Source organism: Pygocentrus nattereri, chromosome 24, assembly GCF_015220715.1.
Source record: "Pygocentrus nattereri isolate fPygNat1 chromosome 24, fPygNat1.pri, whole genome shotgun sequence".
NCBI classification, from domain to species: Eukaryota; Metazoa; Chordata; class Actinopteri; order Characiformes; family Serrasalmidae; genus Pygocentrus; species Pygocentrus nattereri.
In genome coordinates, this window is record NC_051234.1 from 21775121 (window position 1) to 21789980 (window position 14860).

The 14860-nt window shown below is 39.6% G+C and overlaps 1 protein-coding gene across 2 annotated transcripts in view; it reads left to right on the forward strand.

Moving 5' to 3' along the window:
* Positions 1 to 14860, forward strand: part of prex2 (phosphatidylinositol-3,4,5-trisphosphate-dependent Rac exchange factor 2) — a 240000-nt gene that overhangs the window by 87950 nt on the left and 137190 nt on the right. For both annotated transcript variants that reach the window (XM_037534146.1, XM_037534147.1), the window contains exons 11-14: positions 1817 to 1917; positions 5805 to 5908; positions 7784 to 7833; positions 13633 to 13708. In XM_037534146.1, coding sequence (XP_037390043.1) covers positions 1817 to 1917; positions 5805 to 5908; positions 7784 to 7833; positions 13633 to 13708 — 331 coding nt within the window. The remainder of the gene's footprint in view (positions 1 to 1816; positions 1918 to 5804; positions 5909 to 7783; positions 7834 to 13632; positions 13709 to 14860) is intronic.

A 14860-nucleotide genomic window follows, 5' to 3' on the forward strand; every position in this document is an offset into this window, starting at 1 on the left:
ATACATTTGGGGTGTGGATAAAAAATGAGGACGTCATCTTGGGCTTTGGAAAACACTGATTGGCATTTTTTTACCATTTTGTGACATTTTATAGAACAAACAACTAATCAATTAATCAGAAAAAAACCCAAAAACAAAACCAGATGAATCGACAATAAAAATAATTGTTATTTGCAGCCCTATTTGAAACAGGTAAACAGCATTCACTCATTAACAGTCTTGAACTCTCACAGTTTTATGGGGTTGAAAATCCAAGCCAGGTGAATCAGGCTTCCAAAGAAAACAATATGTACCCTACAGCTATGCCAGTGCACCCAACAAACAAGAAAGAGCGCATATCACTTGTTTTGTGGGAACTGTACTGACATCGTTCAGAACAGATTTTGAAGTTCTTTTTACCTTTTTACTTTTTTAAAGCTCTAAATCGCCTTAAAGTACCTACATACATCACTGAATGTCTGTCTAAGTCCCAACACTTGATCATAGATCTGTAGGTACTGGCCTTCAGCAAATCCCCTCCATAATTTACAGAAGCCTCCATTTGTTATGTGTCCGAACTGTTGAGTGTGTTTCACAGCCTATCACAATAAGGCAGGCAAGCTCACTAAGCACTTTTAAAGTGTTACGCATAACAATTTTAATGACCTTTTCACTTAATTCAGGTTAATGCACTTAATTATTTTTTATCATATTGCAATAATATCATATAATAATATAATAATAATATAATTATCAGATGTGTTTATGCCTTTATATTTCAAAAGTATTTTGTTGTTAAGCACTTTGAGCTGCCACAGATATGAAGGGTGCCCTATGAACAGATTTGCTATTTTTATTGTTCCTGGCATGTGTTCGGCAGGCAGCTGATTTGGTTTATTTTGGCCGAAATGTGTTGGGATTTCATGATTTTATGATAGACTGTTTGAGTCAGCTAAGCGCATGTCGCTGCTGTCGGAACAAAAGCAAATTCTCCAATGTTGACGTTTGTCGGTTTTTGACGTAATTTGAAAGTGCTTGTTGCCCCTTACATGATGCATAAATGTAATGATAAATGGTTCAAGAGAAACACCCCAAAATTACAAAATTAAAAGTAAAGTATGTTTTTTCTTTCTCCTGTAAAGTTACCATTTTGGAGATACAAGGTTTTGTTCTGACAACAGCGATATGGTACATTTGAATGCTGCCTAGCAAAAATCAAGTCATGAAGTTTACTTATATAGCACTTTTTATAACAGGCATCATCACAAAGCAGCTTCACAGAAAATCTGGGTCCGAGCCCATATGAGCAAGCATGAGCAAGAAGAAGAAACCTTGAGATCAACAAAGAGTCAGAAGAAGAACCCATCCTCCTCTGGTCGACACCAGATGGAAAAACAATATAATTAATATGAACAGAGAATGAGGTTTTACCACTAGTATAAAATATTAATAATAAAAAAGGTAAAGCAATGGCTATGATTAAATAGTCTGTCCAGCAGTAGTATCATCAGGAGGGTCAGGTTCGCACAGCATTGTACAGCAGGAAGCTCCGTAGTGGTCAAAGTGGTCCAGAAGGTGAATGAGCAGTGGGTAGCCAATTAAGGCAGATACAGTTTTGAGACTGATTACAGTACAGTGTTAACAGCATGTAGCAGAAACTCCATAATAAATGTCAAATGACAAAAAAACAGCCAAAAAATGACTGTTGACCAGTTTAGATGTGAAGAACTTGTAATTGCCCATAAAATATTGGTGAAACCCTACACGATGTCTACTTACCAGACAGTACATTGTCCAGCCTTGGTGTGTTCATAGTCTATCCGGTGTGTGTTTACAGTGAGTTTGTGGCCTGGCTGATGGAGATCGGAGAGACTGATAACCCTGAAGAAGGAGTTCACCTGGGTCAGGCTCTGCTGGAGAATGGCATCATCCACCATGGTCAGTTCCTTAACTCTGACCTTCGGTATCTTTTATCATTACTCTAATGTAGTTTTCTCTTTACAGCTGCCTATTACAGCACTTACATTCATCTCCACTTTATTAAACAGTGACCTTGTCCTTCTACTCAGTGGCCACTTCATGAGCTCCACCTAACTTATAGGTCCACAGTATAGGTGTACAATTGACTGTATCTGTTGATGTGCAATTTATCTGCCCCCTCTAACTAATTTATTGTTGGTCAGTTTCTGACTGCCATTGTCCTGATATTATTTGGGTGGTCCATTCTCAGCAGGGATACTGACATGGTAGTGTATGTGGCACTGAAATGAGTGTATTAAACACAACAATTCTGGGTGTCACGTGGTCCAAGGTGACACATTACAGTGATGTGAATACATTTTTTCTTATAGGTGGTAACTGCCTCGCCTATTCGCCCACTGCCCCACGGTTATTACTTTCACTTGACAGTCTTACCAGAACCTTGTCAATTTTTCTAGCTTTCTCTGCAGCTTTTACTGACCTGCGCGTACAAGAGACATGACCCAGTTCTTTGACATTACAGATAATAAGGGCGGACAGGAATAGTGACAGGCCTTTTAAATGATGTTTACTGTGGTTGGCTGTTTCTTCCTAAATAAAGTACTGCATGGACCACTGGATTTTCTCTTGTTCTTTTCAGTTGGTACACATGTGTCTGGGTTTTAGAGAGTAATGAGATACATCAAGCACATCAATGTCACTACTAGGTTGAGAGTGGACCACAACTTAGACATATCCAGCCAAGAGTGGCTCTGTGGTCAGAAACTGACCACTGATGAGGGGCTAGAGGATGGCTAGCATAAACTGTGCAACAGTAGATGGAGCTACAAGACAGAGGTTTCTAATAAAGTGGCCAGAGAGTATATGTACTTTTGAACACCAGGTCAAATTGCGTTTTTTTGGATTTTCTGAGTAAAAAAAAAGTTAACACATCAGCTATTGGCTACTTAAAAATGCCATTTTTCCATTCAAACTTTAGTGCACAATGTAGTTTTATTTATTGAGTTAAAAATATTATTTAAAAAATACATAAATTGTATAAACTTTCCCATAACGTTTGGGCTTGTCACGCTTGGCTCCTCCCACTCCCCCATATGCTTTTTGTTTACCTTTTGATAGTCCACGTGCTTCTTTGTTTTGGTATCCCTAGTCCTGCCCCCTTGTTTTGTGACTCTGCCCCTGATTGTTTTCACCTGTTCCTTGTCTTCCCAGTGTCGTAATTAAGCCCTGTGTTTGCCCTTTGTTTTCGTTGGTCTTTGTTTGATGTTTGTTTGTGCTATTTGGATGTATCGTTTGCTGTTATTCTGGCCCCTGTTGTAATTTGTTCTGTGTTTAGTCTGCTTTGTAGTTGGTTATATGAACCTGGACTGTCATGACCACAACCCTGGATTTGCCCTCAATAAAAGTCGCTTATCTCAGCACATGCATCCGCCTCCTCGCTCCCCGGCGTTACAGGACTACATTTCCTGTACCGAAACTACAATATGCATAAAAATGTGCAGACGTTTGTTCTCAGTACACAATTTATTAACTTATTTCAATTTAGAAAATCACCAAAATGTAATTTCTCCATTTTAAATCTATATAAATAAATCTTTACATGACAAAATAGCACTGTTATGATTTAAATAACGTCACTATTAAGTTCAATAGCAGGTCTGTGTGAATTTTCCGTTTACTTAAAGCAGATAAACTTTCTCTTCACACCCTGTTGTTATTTAATATTGGAGGGAAAGAGCTACCCTGAGGCCTTTAATTACTTTGTCATGTGTGTGGGCAGCCTGGTCAATCTCTGTTAAATGTATTCACACTCCTTTTCCCCCCCTTAAAAATAGGCTGACTGGCTCTTGGCCAAAACTTCTTACTAAATCACTTCCCACTTTTGCAGCCTCCTAACTGTGCGCTCACTCAGCTCAGTGCAGAATAACAGTTTGTCTCAGTGAGTGTTCACAGAGGAAGGCTGAATCTGCTGAGTGAAAAACTGTGGGATTACTTTTCATAAGCATGTTAATAGAACTTGCATGTGGGGCTGCACAGAGCTAAAAGCCACTGGGCTCTAATAAACAGCTCCTCAGAGGAGGCGTTTGCTGCAGCTGTGCTGGCTGGAGGTCTTCTTCTACGAGTCGTAAAAGACGGGTCTCTAAACGCGATGTTATGTTTTTATCAAAGGAATAATTCTCAATAATAAATTTAATTCATGCTATTTTCTCATTTGCACACACAGTCAGTCAACAAAGACGTATTTGGTGACTGAAGTTTGCTTCTTTAGATTTACACTGAAGCTGTGAGGCTAATGTAGCTATGCAATACAAGCTTATACCCCACTAATTAGCACTGTGCTAACTGCATGCAAGCCTAAAATATCACACCCCTGCTTTAAACCATGTGGAGTTGTTAAGTCGTCTCTAATAGATGTAACTACATCATTTCTGACATCATGTGTTATAATATTATTTTGAAACCTGGACGAACGTTTATACTCGAAAATCATTTTGCTTTGTATGATCCTATACCATTATTTTTTTTGCGCTGATGTAATGATTGACCATTTCATTTGGTTACGACCAAAACTTTACCAAAACTTTTCAGTCATGACAAGTTTAGCAAATTTGGAGCAGAACTCAGAAATGCTAACCATCTGGTGATGCTACAGCTGTCCATGGCCAGTAGTCCAAGACAGTGCAATTGGCCTCGCTCTCTCTGGGATGTTGGATGAACATCCCTGTAGGATGGCCCCCTCTTCTCCCCCATCACTCAACGCAATGCTAGTCAGCGCAGGCATCTGTTAGCTGATGTAGCAGATCTGGCAGTTGGCGGTTTCCTCCGAGACCGTTCGGCTGTTCAATGACGTTGCGTGAGCGGCACTTCGAAAAAAAGATGTGCTGGTGCTTCACAGGTCTCGGAGGAAGCCTGTGCTAGCCTTCACCCTCCTAGCGTTGATAGCGCGTGATTGGGGAGGCCAAACTAGTGGGTGGAATTGGAGACGACCAAATTGGGAGACAATCTGGGAAAAATAAAAGAACATAAATTAAGAAAAAAAAAGTAAAAGAAATTCTAACCAGTTCATGACTAGCAAACACAAGGCATAGTTTACTTAATTGCAGAAATGTTGGTAGTGACAGTTCTTAATGTCACTGATTGTCAGACTTTACTTCAAAACAATGAGATCTAACTGCTCACCATGTGGCCACGAGGGACAGGGATGCAGTCTCACTTCCTGCTCTAAAATGTAAAATCTCTTTACAGTGGTGGTGATAGAAGCCAGAGGTTGCAATGTCTACATTTAGCCTGTTTAAGTACTGTCCAAAACCGAATCTACGTTCTGTAAGTGTTGATTTGTGATGTTGATGGTGGTGAAATAGTGGTAAACCTAGGGGAAAAAACGTTTTCTTTGTGGACTATTTTGCCTTACAACACTCTGCATTTACATCTCCAAAAAGAATGGACTGTAAAAATATTTATAATATATTGTTTAACATCTAAAATTGTAAAACAATGTCTCAGACATCAGGGAGCATATTTTCGAACCATTTCATGTATAGTTTTCTGTGAGGCAATTTCTAAGGGCGTTAAAAGCTTTGAATGTCTGGTTCCTGTCACCACCGCGGTGAACAATTCTAATTCCTTTAGTTTCTCTAGAATGGAAAAAAAGCTGTTGGCTTTGTTTTCAACCAATTTATCTAATCTAATTTATTCCTACTGCATTTGCTCAAAGCAACTATTATTACCTTCTCAGTACTTTTCTAGTGATTGAGACATTTTTAAATACTGGTAAAATGACTTATTTCCTGTTGGCTTCATTTAATGCCAATCCTCAAATGTTCCTGCTCTTCCTGTCTCCGTAGTCACAGATAAGCACCAGTTTAAGCCGGAGCCGGTGCTGTATCGCTTCCGCTTTGACGACGGCACGTACCATCCTCGCAGCGATATGCAGGACGTCATCTCCAAGGTAACTAAAACGGGCCCTATCCGTCCTCTGTTTTGAAGTGCCTATTGGCTTTCATGCACACTACAAAATTTCATCTTTGGTCAATTTCTGATCACAGGGCTACTGTTGTCCAGATGTTACATGGTGGATGAATGACTCTCAGCACAGCAGTAACACTGACAGTGGAATAACTTTGACATTTACTTTCATGGTCCACAATTCATTCTATTCATTTTCAGTTTAACAGACCTGAACTTGCAGATCATTCCAGGTAATGCGATGTGTCGACCCAATCAGGAGGCAGGTGGTGCAGCTCAGTGTATTAAACATGTAACATGGAGGGTGTAACATGACGGAACCAGCCAGGCGCTCGCAGTTAAAACAATAAATGAGGCTTTACTTTTAAAGGTTTTGATAAGAATCGTCATCGGTAAACAGGTGTAGGTCAAACGATAGAGAAGGACAAACATAACAAAAGCAGCCAGATCCAGAAAGGGCATAGAATCCGGAAACAAAGTCAAAACCCAAAAAGCCCAGGCTTTTAAACTAGACTAAGACTGGTCACATGGCAAACAGGGCACAGGATTCTGGGAAATGGAGTTCTTGTGTGAGTTGGAGCCAGAGGGACATGAGACAGAGTGATTGTGGCAAGTGCTCACAATGTTATGCTTAATACCCCTGATTAAATGACCTGTTTTACTGAATTTCTTAGTGAAATTAAACTAACTCATTCTCTAGATGGAACAGACTTATGGCATTTTCTGCAAGTTTCCATGCTTGTCATTTATTGGAAAAAGTGAAGCATAAAATATAAAATGTGCCAGAACTTCCTCTCAGTGTATTCAATTCAGCAAATAATCAGTAACTGTGTATTAAAATGTTCAGAAGTGTGTTCACTATGGAGAACAAGCTAACTAATTTTCCATTACAAACTCAACAATGCATAATTTGAACCAGAGTGCCCAAACTTTTGCTAACGACAGTATTTAAATGCAACTGTTTTACCTCCAAAAGTCAAAATCCGAGTAGGAAGATGATTTTTCGGATATAAACACAGTAATGACTGATGACCGCAAGTGAAAATCAACAACCTCTTTTGCCCAAATCTAAACCAGTTTAACGTTTTGGAAAGTATTAGTTTAATGATGGGCGGTATGGTGGCGCAGTGGGTACCTCCATTGCCTCACAACAAGAAGGGCCTGGGTTTGATTACCTACCCGGGCGGGCAGGGTCCTTTCTTTGTGGAGTTTGCATGTTCTCTCTGTGTCTGTGTAGGTTTCCTCCCACAGTCCAAAGACATGCAGTCAGGCTAAATTACCCCTACGGGTGTGTGTGAATGTATATGTCTGTCTGCCCTGAGATGGACTGGCTCCAGCTCCCCCCGTGACCCAGAGGGATAAGCGGTTTAGATGTGTGTGTGTAGTTCAGTGATGCATCCCACATTTACTTTCTGATTATTAAAAAATAAAGCCATTAATCACATAAATATTGACGGAAGAGGGGCAATATGTTCACACCTATCCCTGCACTAAACCAGTGTCCATTTACTAGCCAATTTATTTTTTGTCCCTTTCCATTGATAGGCAGAAGGGCTAGAGTCAGTAATTACATAGCTACAGAGTGTGCCTATATGGTTTTACACATGTGTCAATGCTAGGTTGAGAGAGGTTCACCAAAAATACACAGTCAAGAGCAGCTCTTTAGTCAGAAACTGACCACTGCTGCAGAGCTAGAGGATGGGTAGTACAGTAACAATCTAACGCAATCTCTCTCTCTCTCTCTCTCTCTCTCTCTATCTCTCTCTCTCTCTCTCTCTCTCTCTCTCTATATATCTCACTCTCTCACTTGCCCCTCCATCTCTTTCTCTCTCTCCCCCTCTACCTCTCTCTTCCTCAGGGTGTTAGGCTGTTCTGCAGGCTCCACAGCCTCTTCACGCCTGTGATCAGGTAAAGCTCCAGTGTTTCAATTCTGCCTCATTAGAACTGTCTGTCTGTGTTTTAGACGGCTCAGCTGCAGCCGAACTCCTGCTGCTTCTTCTTCCACTAAATATACCAACCTGATACGTGTCACGGGACTTCATGCTACAGCAAAGAATATTTTAATGCCACAAAAATATAAGTTAGTGTATATTGTTACTAGTGTTGTCAGATATTTTAAGCGTTTTTAATTGTTAATTTATTAAATTTTTGAACACATTCTTCTAGTTTTTTGGTAAAACAATGTAATTACATGTTTTTAAATGTATTACTGAAAGTAAAAAAAAAACATTCTGATTAAGCTTATTTTGTCCACTTAGATAGCTATAACAAAATGTACTCCTTTTTAAAGCTGCAGTATTTATGACTTTTTGATTAAAATTGAAAGAAATAGTGTTATTAAGTCAGGAGAAAAAAACAAGTGAAAATATGATGTGTGCACACGGCTGTCAGCACTAATTCAGAAGTCAGAGGCACTGGATCGGATTTCGCAAGAGTTTTTCAGACCACAGCACACATCTTTATACGTTAACATCTCACGTCCAGGCTCAAAAAGAAGGTCAGCCTCCATGTTCAGGTCTCAAATGCAAAATCGATATGATACCGATTACGATATGATGACAGTAGTAGATAATTCACTCACATCCTCGGAAGATACGTCCTTCACCAAGTTTTGACTTAGTACTGTCTGAATATACTTACAATGACCACAGTCATCCACTCGGGGAAGGAGTCCACGGCACAACCCACATTACAAGCTTTGCACTTTGCATGCAGTTACACATTTCCACCAGTGAGGTCTCCAAATCCCCCCAAACTTACAAAGTGTAGCTTTAAACTGTGTTTGGCCCAAATTGTTTTTAATGTTATTGCTACTTGCTGGTTATGATGGTCATCCAGATTCTTGTTGTGCAGTATGTGCTGTATAGCTATTTGGAGCTTTAAAGGAGAAGTGAGTGTTTTCTGAAGTTTGCTTCCATAGTTTTGCATGGAAGCAAGAGGCTAATGTAGTTAACACGTAATGATTACTTGTTACAATGCAATTGTTTGGTGTAAAATATGGACAAATGTTTGTTACTTAGTTAAAAACAGCAACAGCAGACACCTTGAAGCCTGACTTTTGTCTGTACTTTTGACTGTGCTTATAGATACAGATATAAATATAGATATCATACAGTGTCAGAAACCACATAAGCAGTTCAGCACAGTTTGAGGCAAGTAAGTGCAATGCTAATTAGTGTATGCTTCCTTTCCTTTTTATCTGCATTAGGCTTGGAGCTTTAATGGAATACTTAGGCAGCAACCATGAGACAGCAAACATCTTTTGGCTGATCAGCTACATTTAGAGTAATTATGCTAATTAGATTTTTTTGTAGAATTATCACTTTGAAGCAGAATACTGTGAGGTTCCCTTTTAGACTGAATTATGTGATGTTTACTGACCCATGCATTTGCGCCTATTTCTCACCAGGGACAAAGACATGCTTCCTGTGTGAGAAAAGGCCTTTCACAGGTCCAAGATAAATTGCCAAAGTGGCATTTGGCTTGGTTAAGAACAGATGGTTAGCGTATGGTGCAAATGCTGTTTTCCAGTCATTTGGCCACTGTTTTTGGGCCAGTTCTGGAATGCTGGGCCTGCTTGGAGTCACCATGTGTTGTGAGACGCCCCAAACTGTGCTTCAGCAGAAAAGCAGCAAAGCTGTTGAATGAAATGTAAGGGCAATTAAGCAAAATCTTAAGGCCCATACGTTATCAGTGCTTCTCTGTCACTGGCAGCTAGCATCAGCGTCAGATAGTACAACTGTTGTATTGTGATAAGAGCGACCAGCATGAGATGTGCATCAGAAACGTGTCTTAAATGTGGAACAGGTGCACGTTGGAGAGTTTGGCAATGGTGCTGGCCGCAGTAAATTAAATTCTTCTCGCTCAAAAAACTGCTAATAGAGTTAGCAGAGTCTAAGTGTTCTAGTCTGGCTAATCAGACTCTGCTTTACAGAGACATTCCAGTAAGATCCACAAGGCTGAAGATTGTTTCACCACTGCTGATAGGAGTGGAAGCCTCTGATCTAGTAGTTAGCAATAATTAGCATTATGTTTCCTTGTTAAAAAAAAAGATTGATAATGCACATTATATATCTGCAGCTTTGACCTACTTCTTATGCTATTTATATCTATATGATAAATGTAGATCGCATGTAAAATAATGAATTACTGAGTAATTCAAGATCTTTTCATAGCTGCTTTATTTCATTTTGAAAGTTGTTACCACAAACGATGTACATTTGTGAGATCCTGCTTTTTCTTCTCATTAAATAATACACAAGAAAGCCACTTGCATGTTAATAGCTCCACACACAAACTGCCACACGTGCTGTAAATGCATAATATATTTAAAAAACAAGGTCTTTTCCATCATTTCAGTGTTGTCCTGGACATCAGCTATAGATGCCTGAAGGAAACCATGAAAATATTATATTTTTGAATTTTTACAACTCATCTGACCTCAAATTTGGGCTTTACCCCAAATATACAGCAGTAACTCCTGGTGTGATACTCGGGGTTCCTAGTGCATAGTAAAAGGTATTGACCCATTGTCATATTAAGTCCGTTAATGCATGAGCATTTTATTTAGGTTAAAATTGTGTTCATAGTTTAGTAAGATTTTTCATAATAAGTGATCTCACCATTGCAAAGTCAACGCAGCTGAATCACCACCTTCAGCCTTATCCACGCTCATGATGTGGTGATTTGTTTTTGCACCTCAATACTGAGAAAAGTATGAAGTTGTGCTGCAGAAAGATTTTTATTTTCGTGGTTGCTCTCGAAGCGTCTCTGGAGGTCCAGAGCTGGTTATGTTGCACTGTGCCACACTAACCACCAAAATTGCTCAAGTCCAAACCTGTCACTGTGATAAATGAGGTTTAGGCAGCAGTGCAGCGGGAAGCTGTATGCCTGGCACAAGCACGCTGCAATCTGCAGAACCAGCGGCCACTAAAGGTCATCCTGACCCTTCAGCAGATTTTTAGCCCAGCAGATAACGATCACTAAGTGGATCTGGCTGCTGGTCAAACCCTCAGTGATATTTATGACTTTTTCTCCTTGACTGGTACCGTATGCTTATGGATCTTTTTAGAAGCTAGCCAGGCCTGAGCATTTTTTGTTGCTTTTTATTTTTTTTAACATAATTTGAAAATAACAGCTGCCCTTTACACTGTGCTGTCATTTTGGGGTGACCAGACCAGCAGCATGTTCCAGAACGAGCTCAGAATAATAGTTCTATTATTTATAATATAACTTGGTAACTTTTCTTTCTAAACTGGAAGTTTTAAGGTTTAAAGGTGCTAAGAGTCTGCAGGGGGCATATTTGTATTCACCCACATGTTGTAATGACTGTGAATGGCTAAGATTGGACTTGGTCTGGGTTTGGTTATGTTTCACTGTGACCATGTGTGTGTGCCGTGGGCTGGCTCTGGCCTGGTGTAGTGAGTGTCCCTCAGGACCTCTGGCTTCATGGGAAAATCTCCACTTCATTCTAGAGAGAATTCCCAGGGTCTGACTGCAGCCACAAAAGCATTTAATCTGAACCCTGCAGTCGTGCGGCCGCTGGCTCGAGATAGACCTTCTGACCTCTACTGGAGAAAGATAGCTTACAGGCTGACCTGGAATCAGTCTGAGACACTGTAATAAACTTCAGCTCCAGTGCAGAGCTCCTTTCATTTACTCCAGTCCTTTCTCTTTCACCCCTTAAGAAACCAGGGCCTTCCAGCCAGGGTTCCATTCCTCATGTAAGAATAACTCAGTTATTAAGACAGTTTTCATGATTTTCCATGTAATTACTGAGTAATAAGAAATTGTTTTTAAAACGTTTGGGAATGTAAGGGGTTAATAGGTGCTTAAAGACACACAAATCATGTTGGGAAGCAGCCAAAACCAAGAATAGTAATGGAGCTATTTAGTACTTGTAGAACATTGCTGTTGTTGTTCTGAGCTGCTGTTTTAACTCTTTATTTTTTTATTAAGCTTCCATTACGTGTTAGCTACATTAGCCTCCTAGCTCCAGAGGCAAACTTTAGACTACAGACATGACTTGGCTGACTTGCTGGGTTAAGGGGCAGTAGTGTTTTTACTCTGTTTCTTAAGCTTTTATTTTCTGGCAGAGGTCTGACTTTGACTCTCTGAGATATTAGATTATGGAGGCAAACTTGCATTCAAGATGGAGTGTCTAAGGAGCTGCTAAACCTCTAATCCTAACCCTAACCTTAACCTTAACCCAAAACCTAAACCCTACCCTCACCCTGGTCCTAGCCCTAACCCTGGTTCAAATCCTAACCCTAACTCCACCACTGTTTTGAATCAACTGAGTTTCAGCAGATAGTTTGCTAACAGTTTGAACATCTGTAGATAATCTATAAGGGACTATAGTGGACTATCCAAATATAGTGAGACTGATATTTCTGCTTTAAACCAACTTACACAGTTTTGATTCTGAAAAGATTCTGATGTTCACCAATGTTCTCTTATTTTAGGAGAAATATTTAAGAAGCAACGTGAGCAAGTTAGTCTAGTCAGTGAACTATGCAGAATGCACTTGTACATTCTGACTTGGCAGCTCAGACATCACAATCAAGAGTGGGAGAGGAGCAAAAGCTGCATCAACAAGCTGCTCTCTAAAGGCAGCTATCTCTTGTGTGCAGTTGCGGAGCTGATATTTCCTAAAGTAAACACTTTTTATTAAAGCCATGCTTTACAGTAGACCTTGGCAATATGACAGAATTTATTGTTCATGCTTTTCTGAGTATATCGTGGGTATCGTCAGTGCTTAAGAACACTTCCAAACTGCATATTTGATTAAAAAGAGAGCATAATTAGTCCTGTTGAATTGGATTTCATATTTAAATGGTAAATATGAGTAACTGGATTCATGGTTTATAGTACTTTTAAAATGTGGCTGTGCTTTGTCTGTTAACTTATCACATGTCAAAAAAAAACATATCATGATATGCCAGGTAACATGAAATATGTCCTGAAGTATTGTGATATTTTACTATATCACCCACTGATGATAAATCTGATTGTTTTAAGGGATCTTCCAGTGAAGTCCCACTCCACTCAAATCTGACCGCAGAAACACAAAAGAGCAAGAATCTCCCAGTCGAAATGACCAGTATTGTTCTTCATGTGGCTGTTTACATAGGAAGCTATACTTAAAAGTAGGAACAGATTAAAAGTTTAAAAGCAGGAACAGATTAAAAGTTGACAGCTGCTTTAAAAATCTATAGTTCTCAGAAAGTAGTGGAGTAGATCAAATAGGACATCAGTAGATGGAAAGAGGAAAAATGCACTGTTGCTTTAAGCATGCAAATACTGAGCACACTTCAAAGTAGTTTATTTAGGCCAGAATGCATTGATCTTTCACACATACCACTTCAAGTTGATTAAATCCTTTAGGAAATGATCACACAGATATACATAAAAGCATATAAGCCATTTCATAACCTCTTTAAAATGTTTATAATTAGGATTTGAGCAGAGAAACTGTTTCTGGGTCACTGGAAAAAGCCTGTTCTACCAGGGGAGAAGTCAGGATGAGCTTGCATAGTGATGGATGGTGAGGAAATGGTGGTTGTGATGTGAAAGGCAAGTTTATTTCTCTCAAGAGCCTTATCAAGAGGCTAAAGCTCAGTCCTGAAGGTCAGAAGTCATGTTAGAATAACTTCCCTTAAGTTCCTGATCCATTTAAGTAACATTTTTTTTTCTGTGTCAAATCAGGGATAAAGACTACCATTTAAGAACATACAAATCTGTGGTGATGGCCAACAAGCTGATAGACTGGCTCATTGCACAGGTAAGGCCGCGATTCTTTATCTCATTACAGTTCTGTGGTGTGGTAATAAAATTGGGGTGGGCAGTAAAATGATATACCTGCATGGATCATAAAGAGGATTCAGACCAGTTGTGGAGAGACTCTGAACAACAATAACCAGTGTAGACTAACTGTATAAACTGTTTTGGCCATTGAGGCTCAGGAACTGAATAGCTGAGGTCAGTATAGCAGTAAGTCCATATTGAAACAAAACAGAAAGTAAGCAAACAGCAAAACAAAACCAAAGACAGACAAACAGAATAACTCAAACCCTGAAACAAGACTGAAGAACACTAGAAACAAGAACACTAAGGGTTCACAAAAACATCAACATTGGACAGCAGCATCAACCATGCAAGACAATGAGACAGAGCAAACGTGGGTATAAATACACTGAGGGAAAACAAGAAACACCTGGCACTAATAAGGTAGCAGGGCTACAAACAACACACAGGTGAGACAGATGACAAGAAGGCAGGACTGGGGAGGAGTCAAAGACCAAAACAGCAATGACAGCACATGGCTGACGTAAACAAAAGCAAATGAAACAAGAAAACAAAGACTCAGTTAGAAAAAGACGAGGACAGGGCAAGACAGGATGTTACAACTGCATGGTAACAACTGGCTGATTGGATGTCAGACCATTATAATATCATTTAAAAGTAAATACATAAGGTAAAATCATTACCATCATAATTCTAATAATAAGTAGAAATGCACCAAATTTTCAGGCACTGAAATGTGAAACCAGAAATGCCATTTTTGGACGAAATGTTTTGGTGAAAAAATTGATTCTTCCTTCATCATTATTATTGTAACGCGGAGCGAGGTAGCAGATGCATGTACGGAGGTAAGGGACTTTTATTGAGGGCAAATCCAGTGTCATAGTGGAGACAGTCCAGGTTCCAATAATCTACACTGAGTCGAGGGTGGACAGACATGACAGATACCAGAATCAAACCAACAACACGGAGAAACAAAGTAAACATCAAACACAAACCAATACATCAAACAAAGACCGATACAAAGACCAGCGAACATTAAGGGCAAACACAGGGCTTAAATAACAAAGGGTAGACGAGGGACAGGTGGAAAACAGGTGGAGACAATTATGGGAGGAGACACGAAACAAGG